Source organism: Phragmites australis, chromosome 20 (genome assembly GCF_958298935.1).
Source record: "Phragmites australis chromosome 20, lpPhrAust1.1, whole genome shotgun sequence".
Classification (NCBI taxonomy): Eukaryota; Viridiplantae; Streptophyta; class Magnoliopsida; order Poales; family Poaceae; genus Phragmites; species Phragmites australis.
In genome coordinates, this window is record NC_084940.1 from 4048225 (window position 1) to 4063200 (window position 14976).

Sequence of the window (14976 nt, forward strand, 5' to 3'; positions counted from 1 at the left end):
CTTGCCATTTTGCCGAGGGTGGCGAGGTGGTGGTGCTGCGAGCACAGTTGGGTGGTCGCCGGTTTTCATGTCGGCGATGCATATCCCCCCTCCAAATCCTTTCTTCTTTATGGATCTATGCAGAGACGGTGGTTGCCGGTACCAGCCGACGGCAAGGTGGTGGTTGCGAGCCCCACCAGCCGTGGTCACGCTGTTGTGCAGATCGATCTCGCTGTGCTACTATTCATCACGCTAGTACTATTCATGATTCGATCCTACACTGCGATATGTTCATGCGATATTCTCTATTTACTCGCTATTGTTCATACGCATTTGCTATTCATACGATACAAATCAATTTGACGTAAAGAAAACAGTAGCAGCGAGTATATGTACCGAATAGATCGTACCTTTCAATCCTTACGAGCGAGATGATTCATCCTTTCAATCCAGACAGAGTCTCGTGCTGATAATATGTTGATAAACTGCTGCTACCGAGTTTATTACATTGATTCTATCAGAGAACGATTGCAAAAAAGAGACACAATATAGGAAAAATATTATCTATTCTTTATTCATCTGTTTTATAATGAGGGGTACTACCCCATATATATAGCGCTAAAAACTCTATAAAATAGAATCAATCTCAAAAAATAAAAAATATTTTTAAAAGATCAAATCTTTAAAGATTAAAACGGATTCAAATTTTATTATAAACTGGTTTCCTAACGCCAAAGTCTGAACACAACCTCCAAGCCAACGGAGGGAGGCAGATTGATGCCGTCTAGAACCTTCCACCCACAACCCGTGGCCCACTGTCAGCCACAGGCCTAGCCCGACGAGAATCACGGAAATGCCCCTGACCTCCGTTTCTTTCCCCTCTCCCAAGCCAATGCCGCCGACTGCGAGGGGTTTAAGAACACACGCCGCCGCCCGCTAGGGGTTTTCGGATCTCACCTCCTCCTCCTCTCCACCCCCCACGCGCCGCCGCCCGAGCTTGAGCACCAGCCATGGCTATGGGGTCTCTCATCGCGTCGAGGCTGGCCAGGTCCAGCCGTACCGTCGCCTCCGCCATCTCCCAGGTGCCGCCTCTGCTCCCCCGCACCTATCTTGCTTGCAGTTCTTGTTTACTGGCCAAGTTCTAATCTTCCTGAGATTACCACGCGATATTCGGCGTTGAGTGTTCGTGTGCGGGTGTTTATGTAATGCTTGAGCTGATCCGATGCGTTGATCTGTTCTACCGTGTGATCTGATTAGGCTCCCGCGGCCCATCGAACAACGCCTCCTCTGCTCTCCAGGCTCGGAGCCGTGGCTCGTGCTTTCAGGTAAATGGGAATTTGGGATGCAATATCATCAACCGTTGTGCATCTATGGCAGCTTGCTTCTTGCTTCTTGCTTCTTCGGTGTTTAATCGAATGTACTGTGCGCAGCTCAAAGCCAGCCGCTACAGATGTGATCGGGATCGATTTGGGCACGACGAATTCCTGCGTCTCCGTGATGGAAGGAAAGGTGTGGTTTTTTCCCCCTGTTCACTCTGAAGCGTACCATGTTCTGTTGTTTGTACTTTGTAGGACAGGCTGTTTCCATCTGTATTTAATAGCATGAAATTTTTTCTTTAGAATAATTAATAGTATGTCTTGACTCTTGAATTGCTGTGATTGTATTACATCTTCAATTGGTACTTGGTAGTGATGATGGTAGCCAGAAAATAATCAATGAATTTGTTTATGCAGACACCGCGGGTGATTGAGAATGCGGAAGGCGCGAGGACAACACCCTCCATTGTTGCCAGGAATCAGAATGGTGACCTCCTGATTGGTATCACTGCTAGTCGGCAGGCCGTGACTAATGCCCAGAACACAATCCGTGGGTCGAAGCGTCTGATTGGTAGGACTTTTGATGACCCGCAAACTCAGAAGGAGATGAAGATGGTCCCTTACAAGATTGTCAGGGCACCGAATGGTGATGCGTGGGTGGAAATGGGTGGGCAGCAGTACTCCCCTAGCCAGATTGGTGCATTTGTTCTAACCAAGATGAAGGAAACTGCAGAGTCTTACCTTGGCAAGACGGTCTCCAAAGCCGTTATTACCGTCCCAGCTTATTTCAATGATGCTCAGCGCCAGGCTACCAAGGATGCTGGTAGGATTGCTGGATTGGAGGTGATGAGGATTATCAATGAGCCCACTGCCGCAGCTCTGTCGTATGGTATGAACAACAAGGAGGGCATGATTGCTGTGTTTGACTTGGGCGGCGGTACATTTGATGTATCAATCCTTGAGATATCGAATGGAGTTTTTGAGGTAATTTTCGCTGCACATCTTGTGCAGATTCTGAATGCAAATGTTGAAACTGCCATTCTAATTCTTAACGCTGACACATTGTTCAGGTCAAGGCAACCAATGGTGATACTTTCCTTGGTGGTGAGGACTTTGATGGCGCATTGCTTAACTACCTGGTTAGTGAGTTCAAGAAGTCTGACAACATTGATCTGAGCAAGGACAAGTTGGCGCTGCAAAGGCTCAGGGAAGCTGCTGAGAAGGCCAAGGTTGAGCTTTCTTCAACCATGCAGACTGAAATCAACCTTCCCTTTATTACTGCTGATGCCTCTGGTGCAAAGCACTTCAACATTACCCTGACCAGATCTAAGTTTGAGTCTCTTGTGAGCGATCTCATTGAGAGAACTCGCATCCCATGTGTGAACTGCCTCAAGGATGCTGGCATCACTGCAAAGGAGATCGATGAGGTTCTACTGGTTGGTGGTATGACGAGGGTGCCAAAGGTCCAAGATGTTGTTTCTCAGATATTCAACAAGGCTCCGAGCAAGGGTGTCAATCCTGATGAGGCTGTTGCCATGGGAGCTGCCATTCAGGGTGGTATCTTGAGGGGCGATGTGAAGGAGCTCCTGTTGCTGGATGTCACACCGCTCTCCCTTGGTATTGAGACTCTTGGAGGCATCTTCACAAGGCTAATTAACCGAAACACCACAATTCCAACCAAGAAGAGCCAGGTCTTCTCCACTGCCGCAGATAACCAGACACAGGTTGGAGTCAAGGTGCTTCAGGGTGAGAGGGAGATGGCTACAGATAACAAGCTTCTTGGTGAATTCCAGCTTGAAGGCATTCCACCAGCTCCAAGAGGTATGCCTCAGATTGAGGTCACATTCGACATTGATGCCAATGGTATTGTCAAGGTGTCAGCAAAGGACAAGTCCACCGGCAAAGAGCAAGAAATCACTATCAAATCCTCTGGCGGTTTGTCAGAAGATGATATTGAGAAGATGGTGAAGGAGGCTGAGCTACATGCCCAGAAGGATCAGGAAAGGAAAACATTGATTGATCTCAAGAACTCTGCTGATACAACAATCTACAGCATCGAGAAGAGTGTCAGCGAGTACAAGGAGAAGGTTCCTGCTGAAGTAACCAAAGAGATAGAGTCCGCTATCTCTGATCTGAGGGCAGCAATGGCTGAGGATGATTTGGACAAGATCAAGCAGAAGCTGGAAGCTGCAAACAAGGCGGTTTCGAAGATTGGAGAGCACATGCAACAAGGTGGTGGTGGCAACACTGGCAGCGGCAGCGGCGGCGGAGATCAAACTCCTGAAGCTGAATACCAGGATGCAAAGGAAGCCAAGATGTAGACTGAAGCTACATCGACTTTCTAGTTTTCCATGTACCCATTTAGGAAGTTAATATCTCTACCTGCCTCCGGTTTCCTAGTTTTGTGTGAGGGTTACGATAATTTTAACTTTTCTTTTGGCAAGTTTTGGGATCGCGGATAAATTGTGAGGGGGACAAACTCGTATCAGTTAATTGAGCCATTCACGTAACATTCCTGATGTTTTGTCGATTGTTAGCTCTTGTTTGTTGGTCTTGATTATAGCAGGATAATGTGGTATTTTTTCTGCTCGATACTTGTGATAGTCTAGTTGTTGCGACCTGTGACTTACTGATCGGTGATCAGACTCACATAGCCTTTGTGATGTACTGATGAAACCATTGGACCGCCATATAGTTCATAAGCAACAAGTTCGGCACCACAGAATACATACACCATGGAAAATAGGCTATACGTGCGCAAGTGCATGTAAAGTAGTATGTCACACCCAGTTTTAAAGGAAACAATCAGATGTATTCCACATGTATGCCAGAATCAAGTTTTACATACATGCAGTGACGTTATTAGTGATAACATAAACTGTGTCTTAAATAACGTAAACAATCCTTACAAAAGGACCCGAAGGTCTGAAAGAAAATACTAATAAATCTTCAAATAGCAGCGGAACACCCATCCATCCACAGGCGTTGTCCGGGGGAAACACCAGCCTAGGACATGGTCTTCAATCAACACCTTCTTCCTTCTTAGAAATCAGCGTCCTCGCCCGGGACTTCCTCGAAGACTTCACCTTCTGAGCAGCATCCGAGGGTAAGGAAAAGACAAGCGTGAGTACATAAAGTACTCAGCAAGTGGAGGAAAAATATGACATGCAGGCTATTGACAAGGAAAAGTCAACCTGGGGATTACTGCGACTATGCTCAGCTAAACCAGACTCAAACAACCTAGCAATCCTATTTACTAGATTTTTATTCCAACAATTTAAGAACATAACTCATCGGATTCCATCCGACTACCAGACTCACCAGATATCCCATATCCGGCTACCGACTCATCGGGAGAACCACCATCCGACTACCCAAAACCAACCCTTAAAGTTCCCATCTAATCCTGAAGAAGTCCAAGCCGCTCTTGACCGTGAGCACGGCTGATCGATCAGTTATTTACTCTGCAGAGTTTGCACACTTTACCCACGAGTCGTGATTCCCTTTTTGCCTTACACTTCCGGGGTGTATGGCCGGGGTCTCACTACAAGGCTGTTACAAAGTATCTCCACATCTATAAGCACCCACTGAGGTTTCACCGCTAACAGGGATCCCATCCTCTGCAGAGGCCCCCTCTTGTGCCACTGAACCAACCAATGGTGCGTACAGAATGCGAAGAACACTAATTACTTAGCCAGGCCGTACCCATATAGGCCTCATGGTTGTGCTGTTTTGCCAGGTTACAGGCTCCAAGAACCGGTCCTTAGGATCCCACACAGGAACATACACAAACCCTGCTGTGTAGCTCCACCACATACTAGCCATCCAGTTGGGATCTCTAAATTCAAGTTACTACAAGATTATCAATTCTCCCAAGTACTTGTTCCTTAGTTATTAATCAAAGTTCATAATAATTCTAATCCATGACTGCACTAGCATGGCTACCCTTTTACAGGACCCAAAAACCCCAAAAGAGGCTACAAGGAATGGCCATACAAATTCTAGTAAACCCTATTCATGGGATTCAAAATTAGACAAGCATGCAACTAAGGAAAAGTAAACTATAATGATCTATGGTTAAATCAAGGTGATCAAGGACACTTGCCTTCGTAAGTTGGCTGCTCAGAATCTTCGAAAACTTGATCTTGAATGCTGGCACTCTGCTCTCCTCCTAAAGCCGAAGCACACACCGGAAAGAAATAACAAAACAGCTAAATACAACACACTAAACAGGAGAAACTAATTCTAAAAAGGCTAAGAACAGAAAGTACACGCTGCTACGATCTCGGGAGCGCGAAAATCACCTAAATCGGAGGTCGTATGGAAAAGTTACACTAATTCTACTCTACAGGGGCTTTTCTGAAAGTTTGCAGGGACTAAATTGTAAAACAGATAGTTCTAGGGGCTTAAGTGCAAAGTTCAGGGACCTAAACATAATTACCCTAAAATCCAGGGGCCTAATTGCAATTATCCTATAGTCCAGGGGCCAAATTGCAATTATCCAGAACTATCTAAGGGCCTATATGCAAAAACAGTGAAGCCTAGGGGTTTCCTTGCAAATCTCCCTATTTTCCGAGAATAGGAGTAATTCTTTTCATACTGAAAATCCTGATTAATGCGCAATACTGACGTCACAGGCTGATTGGGCTGCTGACTGGGCATCCAATGCTGACTGGGCTCTGCCACGTAGGACAGGGACATCCACGTGGCGCACTGACGTGTCTCTACTGCTAACTGGGTTTAAGAGGGACACGTGGCGCAATCTGGACGGCTAGCGAAGGGGTATTTTGCGATCTAATCAGGAACGTTCAAAGGGGATCCGACGGCTAACCTTGAATCTTCCTTCTCGGGTCGGCGGTGCGAGCTCAGGGCGGCGCTGCTGGGGATATATAGGCGAGGGCGGGCGCAGGCTGTTGCGGGGCGCAGCGCGTAGGGCGGACGGCGCGGCGAAATCGGACTCGGCGCGCGGCAGTTCGGGATCGGTTCGGATACGGGCGCGAGTTGTTGCGGGGCGCGGCGGAGACGACAGAGCTGACGGGCGGGCCCCTCTGGCAGCGACGCGCGCGCGGGGTGGGCTGGGCCGGAAGCAGACAGCGCTGGGCTGGGCCGCGGCGAGAAAACGGGCGTCACATAGTACTTCCTGAGAAAATGGAACATTACACAGAGCACCGCTTAACCATCCGCAAAGTCATACTCAAACAGGCAATTAGGTTCCATCAACTCAATCCCAAAGTTAAGTTGAATAACAACGAGATCACAATTAGACATCCAATTTTGATGTTCGATTCAAGACCTGACCCTGATCCTAACTGCAGCAAGATGACAGTTTCAGCAACCTGGTAAACAAGCCAAGCCAACACCAATACTGCAGCAACCTGCAGCCGCGCTGCTCACACCTGCGCCGCCTCCCTCTCGCGGTTCCACTGCTCGATCCGCGCCCTCCTCTCCTCGCTGCCCTCCCTCACCGGGCTCCTGCTCCTCGACCGCCCGCGCCGCCTTCGGCTGCCGTCGCTGTCGTAGCTGCGGTGCCTCTCGCTGCTCCTCCGGCCACTACTGCCACTAGGGTAGTGGTAATAGTAGTGGCAGTCGTCGTTGCGGTCCCTAGACCGCGATGAGCTCCTGCGGTAACGGTACGGGCTCGGGCTCCGGCTGCTGCGGCTGTGGCTCCGGCGAGACCTGTGCAGGTGACCGAAGAGCTTCCGCCTCAGGTCCCTGCCGACCTCCTTGACGTGCATGAAGTTGCAGTAGCCGCCGCGGTTGCAGCTGTTCTCCTCGAACTGGCGGCAGGTGGCCTCGCGGAAGTCGGTGACCGGGGAGAACTCGGCGATGATGGGGCGGCCAGAGTAGTAGCGGCCCTGCAGCGCCTGCAGCGCGCGGGCCGCCTGCTCCTCCTCACGGAACTGCACGTACACGTTCCCGATCATGTGGTCGGCGAGGTTGTCGCAGACGTGGAGGCTCTCGATCTCGCCGTGCTTGCTGAGCTCCTCGAAGATGTCCTCATAGAAGTCCTCGAAGTCCTCCTGGATCCGGGCCGGGTCGATGGGGTTGCCCTGCGCGTCCACGCCCGGGGTGATAATGTCCGGTCGCTGATACATGTTGCACAGCAGCAGCGTCGGCGAGATGGACGGCTTGTTGTGCAGGCGGGAGCACCGGTCGCCGTGGCGGCACGCGCCGATCTTGAAGTAGAAGGGGCAGTTCACGCGGTCTTTCTCCGTGCCAAAGATGGACGCCAGGTGCTCAGCCATGACCTCTTAATTCCTCGACTCGCTCGATTCGATTCGTCGCCTAGAGATTTCTGTGGTTTCAATTCAAGAATCAGAAATCACAGGCACAAGAACAAGTAGAATAATTGAAGAGTCCAAGAACTCGATTGACAATACACAATAGCATCAGCCGCTACAGTAATTCCAGCCGATTTGGGATTCGAATTTCACCCGGAGAAGAAACCTTCAAAATAGCAGGGACTCAATTCCGGGGCAAATATAATGAATAGAAGAAATTTGACGGAAAGAAAACTAATCTTTATCCTTTTGCTTGGGTTTGTAGGGGAAGATCCAATCTTCCGGCCTGATAAGAATCGACAAAGAAGGCACGCAAGAGCATCAATCCACGGGGATCGAGAACCACGAAAGGAACGGGCAATCCAATTCTAATCCAATCAGCGCACACATTCTCGAGAAACAAAGTCAATACGCAGCGAGATGGATGCGGGGCTGGAGGCTTACCGGAGAGCAGCGCCGCCGTGGCCGGAGGGGAAGCGGGACTGGAGCACGGCTGATTCGGTCGATCCTTCCTTCGCGTCGCGTAGACTCTAGAAGCGCATATAAAGGTCGCAGAGTCGCATCGGGCCGGTGGTTTTCAATCGGATGGTGGGCGTTGGATGAACTGGTAGTTACTAGAACCTTCCACGGAGCGTGGGGCGTCTGGAGAGCCCACTCGTGTCCAGCCCAGCCCATGATTGTGTGAGGCCCAAGTCTCTAAGATTTTCAGCCCACGAGGAGGGAGCCCAAAGTTTTTTTTTCGTTTCTTGAACTTTTTTTTAACAGTGGATCCATTCCACGGTCTTTTTTTTTAAGTTAGTGTTGAGCAAGACCGCTCCGTCTACACCCGTACGAACGCTCGGACTTAAACATAAGCTAACTCGAGGACTCACGTCGTGCGAGCGCCGTCCTTACCGCCGTCCTTACCAATCGAGCTAGCATCCGGATGCTTCTTTTCTTGAACTGAGAAGAGTGGGAGGCCCAAGCCACGCTGGTACCGTCGACGCGCCATCGTCCAGCTAGCTTAAGGCCCTTCTTGTTTTTGACTCTGATTGAAAACCAAACGGATTATAGCTCAAAAATAAAAGTAAAAATAAACAGTTATAATTTAAAAACAAATTATATTACGAAATTTCATAATAGATAATCGGATAGAAAGAAGCTTTTCATAAAAGTTAGAATGTGACAATCCATAACAAAACAAATAGAACCTAAGTGACCTCTAATTACAAACTTGGACTAGTTTTTTAATTTGTAAGTGGATTTGTTTTTGAATGGAGTAGTTTAGGGATGAAAACGGACGGGATAAATCCCGTTCCGTTCCGATCCGTTTTCTACATTTTCTCGTCCGTTTTCGAGAGAAAATGTGAAATGAAAACGGTTATGGAGTTTTTCCGACCGTTTTCGAATTTCCCCTTTTTTTATCTAGAATTTTCCGTTTTTCTAATTGAGATCAAACTTGACAAATCACAATATAGCCTACATGCAAGCCCGGCCGGCCAGTCTAAACATAACCTCTATCCCAAAGTTCAACCAGATCCCAGTGATCCAGTCTCGATCAGCTGCTGATTTACCGATGTTGTTCAAGCTCTTGCACCACTTACAATCCTAACTTTTGTGTGATTGTATGTTATATCGAGTACTCGAGTTACGACATGATAGTTGTTTTTCAGTTGATATTTATGTCATTACGTGGTTCATCTGTGTATGATATAAATTACTTTTGTTGGTGTGAATTAATTATGTATCGTGCCGATGCTTGAAATCATTGTTATACGGATTGGTGTTCTCATTTTAAATTATCGGTTCCTGATTGATACCCGCATATTTATGTTCGGATTGGTTCGTTTTTGATATCCCGATATTCCCGAGTTCGTACCCGTTTCCAGCTTTCCCGTTTTCGATTCCGTTTTCGAGAGAAAATGTGAAAATGAAAACGGTTAGAGGTTTTTCCGACCGTTCTCGTTCGTTTTCATCCCTAGAGTAGTTATTATTCCAATAAACAAATGTACCACTAAGTCGCTAGCAACCAAAACCTAAATAAAGTTCGGCAGACTCGCCAACACCATTTTGAGCGTATGGGAACCTGACATAGGCAAAAAAAAAAAAAAGGTGTGTATCCACGGTGCAATACTTCGCAATACTTCGTAGGAAAAATTAATTTTGGGGCATTAGCGCATGCCACGTGGAGACGGCAACCCCCGTGGCTGTCGTCCATACCCCACGCTCTAGGGCAGTCCAATAGGAGAAGAAGAGGGTTCCGAGTTCAGACCGCGCCGGGAGGCCGCCAATCGACGGAGAAGCAAAGGCGGCCACGGAAGCATGCAGGCCGTCGCCGCCAACTTTTTATATCTACGCACTACCGCCGCCTCGCGGGCTAGACAAGCCAATTCCTCTTCCTCTGATCGAGGAGAGAGAGAGAGAGAGAGAGAGAGAGAGAGAGAGAGAGAGAGCCTCGCTTTCGCCTCGTCGTCTTCGCTTTGGAGGACGATTCGTTGCAGTCCAGCTGGTATGTACTGGTCCTTAGTCCTACCACGCACTAGGATCTCAGTTCTGTCTCCCCTCCTCCACCCCATGATCCAACGGATCTCAGTTCTGTTCTTGAAAACCTTTCTACATTTTCCGCTCCCCCCCCCCAAAAAAAACTATCTGCATGTTACGGTTTGCAAGGCTTTGGTTCTTCCTTCCTTTGGCAAGATCAGTCATCGGCCTCTGCACAATTTAATTCGCGTCTCCCTGGATAAGTGTAGTTAAATCTTCAATGCAGTCTGTTAGCTTAGTCAGTACTGAAACCCCACAGTGCCGACGAGCAGATGTTATTTACGAATGCCATGTGCACATCTTGCCTATGAAGTGCAGTGGAGGACGAGTGGTCTCCATACTCGCTCTAAATATTGCACTTTCCGGAATCACAGATCTTTAGTAACAGGCGAAAGAATAGTTAGCGACGAGCTACACTGTAAGCACAGATCGTGCGAGCGATGACTAATCACTGACCTCTTTTTAGAGCTCTTGCTCTTCTTCGTCCTTGGATTAGAATCATAGGCTGGTTTGAAATAACTAGCTAGGATCCTGTCCTGATTTGTATGGGCTCCAATGACAGCAAGGCTTGGTTGTTTCTTCTTCTGTTGCTTATTGGAGGAGGGATAATGTGACAAAGAAAAAGGTACAGAGCAGTTGCCTGTCTTGTCGACGAAGGAAAACTTCCGATTTGTAGCTATCTTTTTCATGACTTCAACTATCCCCTTTTTTCTCTTGTTGGGTCTTTTGGGCTGCTTGTTGTTCATGCATCTTCTCATCACGCATTTCGTCTTTGTATGAAAAGAAAAAAAGCTTCAGCAAAGTGTTATTTACTCGACATAATGGAGTAAATGATAGAACAGATAACTGCAGCTGAAGGCAAACATGTTTGCTTATATATTGAGTAATGACAGAAAAGAAAGAGTGAAGAAAAAAAATGCAAAGAGCTGTGTATTTTACGTTCTTTATACCATGAAAATACATTTGGTCAGTCATTCCGGAAAAACAATCAATGATATATTGTACTTCTATTTTGGTGCATTTAACCATATGATCACACGAAACTTAAGGAAGAATATGTTGGTTAGTACTTCTCTTTAGCCCTTTAAACATGTCTGGCGTTTATTTTCAGGATAAGAAGCGCTGCATAGTCGTTGATCCTAAAAAAGAATATGGGTCTCCTGGAGCTCTTCATCACAGCATGTGTGCCGGTCTTCAACATGCTTTTGGTAACTGGTGTTGGGTCGTTCCTAGCAAGTGATTTTGCTGGTATATTGGGAAAAGAAGCAAGAAAACATTTAAACAGTGTAAGTGATGTTGATGTTGGCACAAGTGGAAGGCTGCATGAAAGCAGCAAATTCACCTAAATAATCAATCTTCAATAATGAGTTCCATTTATCATCTTTTATCGTAATTTTATCTTACTTACACTAGCCAGTGGAGTGGCCACCACATCTTTTTTTTTTTTTGAAATTTCTCTGAATATTTTTAATCTGCAGATAGTATTTTATGTATTCAATCCATCCCTTGTTTCAATATATTTGGCAAAAACAATCACCATGGAAAGCTTCACTAAATTGTGAGTCGTCTGTTTATTCATTCAACTTTATTCAGTAATGTTAGTTACATGCTGTTCTGACATACCAAAAGACCTTTTATGTGCTCTTCTAATCAACAATGAGAACTAAATAAGAGGATTGTTTATGTTACCTAACACAGGTGGTTCATGCCAGTGAATATTCTTCTCATTTTTATCTTCGGTCTAATCTTCGGGTGGATCGTGATACAAGTCACCAGAGCACCTGCAAAGCTAAGAGGCCTCATTCTGGGTTGTTGTTCTGCTGGTAACTAAGAGTACTTCTCTACCTTTTATTTGTGCTTTTCAGTAAATAATAAGTTAACTTTTGGTAATTAAGAATACTTCTATACCTTCTCTTTGAAATTGCAAGTAAATAATAGTAAACTACGACTTATTGATAAACATAAGGCAGAGCTTCACATGCTTATTTTACCGTAGGTATGTCATTTGCATGTTTGTTTGCTCTAAAGGTCTGTGCTTATGAAGGAGCAATTGTTCTCATGATTCTAGTTCAGATTTGCTGTGCAGGGCTCAACTTACCTTTGGATGTATACAAATTGTGTTTTATCCCACTTTATTCCTTTGAAAATCCTTATTAGAAGTCAATATGAATATGCAAGTCACAACGGTACAAGTAAAATGAGGACAAGTGAGCAATCAAGAATCAAGATACAAGTAACCAGCCGTCATTCAATCATGCCGTCAAAAATCAAGTGTCACTGTCAAAAATCTTTTCTTCATTCAATCATGCCGTCAGATATAGAATTCCTAATACCAGTCATAACCAAATCAAAAGCAACAACCAAAGAAATAGTTTATCACCATCTTATCAAAATTGCTATCATTGAATTTATAGTTTTTAGGGTGTACCCAGCCACTAGGCTGAAATCCATGATGGTCCAAAATGTTGCAGGTTGAGTGTCACAATTTCGTACAACTGAAGATGACATTTATCGTTTCAAATAAAAGAAACCAAAACCAGTTAGTCTCTGACCGGATGGCCAACTTAAGTCTCATCTCAAAATATTTCAGCTGGTACAAATTGGTTAGTGCCCAGTTGCGATATTGTAGTAGCCACAATACTGATTGTCACCTCCACCCACCTTGCACCATTCCATGAAACAAAGATGAGACAATGAGAAAAATGCATGATATCAAGAAATTTAAAAGCTATGTATGACATTTAATCCCTCACTAGGTTTAGAAGTAAGCTGATCAGTAACTGTGAAATCAGAAACTTTGAAGAATGGATCGAACGGCAGCTCCAGCTTCAAGGATATATAGCCCTTGTTTTGTTATTCTCTTTTATTTTCAAAAACTGCAGCTGATTTCTTGGATGGATGCAGGCAATTGGGGCAATATTTTTCTTATCGTCATTCCAGCTCTTTGCAAAGAGAAGGGAAGCCCTTTTGGAGCACCTGATGTTTGTCAGACTTATGGTCTATCATATTCTTCGCTCTCGATGGCTGTAAGGCAATTATTTTTACCGTATATTCTTCGGAACACGTAAGCCTACTTATGTTTGTTATATTAAAACCATTGTCTATCGCGAACGATTTACTGCAGATTGGTGCCGTGTTTCTGTGGACGATTGTGTACAATATCGTGCGTGCCACATCAAAAGTGACTGAAGGAGATGGCGATGCTCAATCAAATCAGACAAAAGTGTCGATTTCAGGAAGTGCTACAGGAACATTTTCAGAAGAGAATTGCTCAAACTCGAATGATCATACGAACGAAAGCACGCTGCCGTTGATATCCAAGAACATGCCTCCCAACAAATATAAGGTATCTTTGTGCTGAAAGACTTTTCTTCCATATGCCGTGCTGTTCTATATGCAACACTATTTTGCTGCCTTGTAACACTATAAATTTAAAATTGTACAGATCCCACTGTCAGAGAGAGCAAGGATTTTTTTCTCACGGATTTCTGGAACAGTTGACCTCAAGAAATTGTTTGCTCCTTCAACCATTGCAGTGGTACACTGATTTTAGAAGATATTCACTCTATATTTTAATTCAAGGCAATTTACCACCTTGATTTTGTAGATAGTCGGGTTTATAATTGGAGGAACACCTCTAATTAGAAATACTATAATCGGAGAAAATGCCCCTCTTCGTGTGCTCCAGGAATCAGCTGAACTGATAGGGTAATTTCTCCACTTTCTTGATTTCGTGGGCATACTTCACTTTGTTGTAACCATTGATCCTCTTGATCATGCGGTTGTTTACCTTATTATCTTCGTCAGTTGGAGGACAAATGAGTTCTTAGGGTATAATCAGCACATCTAATCATGTTTATGGCTCTTTTGCTGCACAGTGGAGGTGCGATTCCATCGGTCACACTGATAATGGGAGGAAACCTTCTCAATGGTAACTTGCTTTGATCACAGGCAACTGTCATACAATGCTGTACTATCATGCTTTGACAAACTCTTTCCAGGAGTACGAGGTGGAGCAAGTGTCCCGCCGTCGATCATACTAGGCGTCATCGTTGTCAGATACATTCTGCTCCCTCTGCTAGGCACCGGGCTGGTCAAGGGAGCAGTCCGTCTCGGCCTCATCCAGCCAGACCCCCTGTACCAGTTCATCCTCCTGCTGCAGTACGCCGTTCCACCTGCGATGAACATCGGTAAGCCACACACCTGCATGCAGAGACCAGATGGAGATTCTTGCTCTTTTCTCATCGATTATGTGTACGTATGTGTTCATGGGCTGGTCTCTTAGTTGTGTGTTGATTGTTTTCAGGGACTATAATGCAGCTGTTTGGCGTGGGGGAGAGCGAGTGCTCCGTGATCTTCGTCTGGCTGTACGCGCTCGCGTCCGTCGCCGTGACCGTCTGGTCCGCGTTCTTCATGTGGACGCTGTCGACGTGAGCTTGCTGCAGCAGAAAGGCGAGGCCGAAGCGTAGTATTGTCCCTTTATATCGCATCGTCTTGCTGAGAATAAATCAATTAATCGATCTGGACGGACCCTCGCAGCACGTACCGCCGGCCGGGGAAATGTAACTTTTGAATGTTGTTATCTAATGCGTCTTATTATCTATCTTTTCTCTTTTTTTTTTTATAACGGGAAACCCCATTTACATTACCAGATAACGGAGCAACGTAATTAGCAGTGACGATTACAGTCCTGACTGAAGGGATAGAACGAGAGAACTTTAATATTTACAGACCAAAGAGTAACCAGGACAAAGAGGAAACTCTAAGAAAAGAACAGCTAAGTTTAACCATGTACGAGAGAGACAAAAAACCAAGAGGCACAAACAAATAGAGTAAAAACTAATCAGCGAGTTCATCAACGTCTGGTGAGTTGGAGGTGC

The 14976-nt window shown here is 45.7% G+C and overlaps 3 protein-coding genes across 5 annotated transcripts; 2 read left to right on the top strand and 1 right to left on the bottom strand.

The window, feature by feature from the left end:
- Nucleotides 1-875: 875 nt before the first annotated feature.
- On the top strand, nt 876-3807 carry LOC133902116 (heat shock 70 kDa protein, mitochondrial-like). Its single transcript, XM_062343700.1, has 5 exons — nt 876-1061; nt 1237-1304; nt 1410-1488; nt 1713-2279; nt 2366-3807. Exons 1-5 carry the CDS (start codon nt 990-992, stop codon nt 3614-3616), a joined length of 2037 nt encoding a protein of 678 aa, XP_062199684.1. The 5' UTR covers nt 876-989; the 3' UTR covers nt 3617-3807.
- Nucleotides 3808-6462: 2655 nt separating this feature from the next.
- On the bottom strand, nt 6463-8169 carry LOC133902118 (splicing factor U2af small subunit A-like). Of its 3 annotated transcripts, none has more exons than XM_062343701.1 (3): nt 8021-8169; nt 7678-7862; nt 6463-7590 (listed from the first exon to the last, which is right to left on the bottom strand). In XM_062343701.1, exon 3 carries the CDS (start codon nt 7538-7540, stop codon nt 6686-6688), a length of 855 nt encoding a protein of 284 aa, XP_062199685.1. In that variant the 5' UTR covers nt 7541-7590; nt 7678-7862; nt 8021-8169; the 3' UTR covers nt 6463-6685. The 3 variants fall into 3 exon arrangements, with proteins under 3 accessions (XP_062199685.1, XP_062199687.1, XP_062199686.1); XM_062343703.1 differs by having other exon boundaries at nt 7676-7742; nt 8021-8104; XM_062343702.1 differs by lacking the exon at nt 7678-7862 and having other exon boundaries at nt 8021-8168.
- A 1666-nt stretch (nt 8170-9835) lies between these two features.
- Nucleotides 9836-14697, top strand: LOC133902097 (protein PIN-LIKES 3-like). Its single transcript, XM_062343673.1, has 11 exons — nt 9836-10064; nt 11208-11382; nt 11575-11654; nt 11795-11919; nt 13001-13122; nt 13221-13442; nt 13542-13634; nt 13704-13804; nt 13975-14027; nt 14098-14286; nt 14403-14697. The coding sequence occupies exons 2-11, from the start codon at nt 11248-11250 to the stop codon at nt 14528-14530; spliced, it is 1248 nt and encodes a 415-aa protein (XP_062199657.1). The 5' UTR covers nt 9836-10064; nt 11208-11247; the 3' UTR covers nt 14531-14697.
- The last annotated feature ends 279 nt before the right edge of the window (nt 14698-14976 follow it).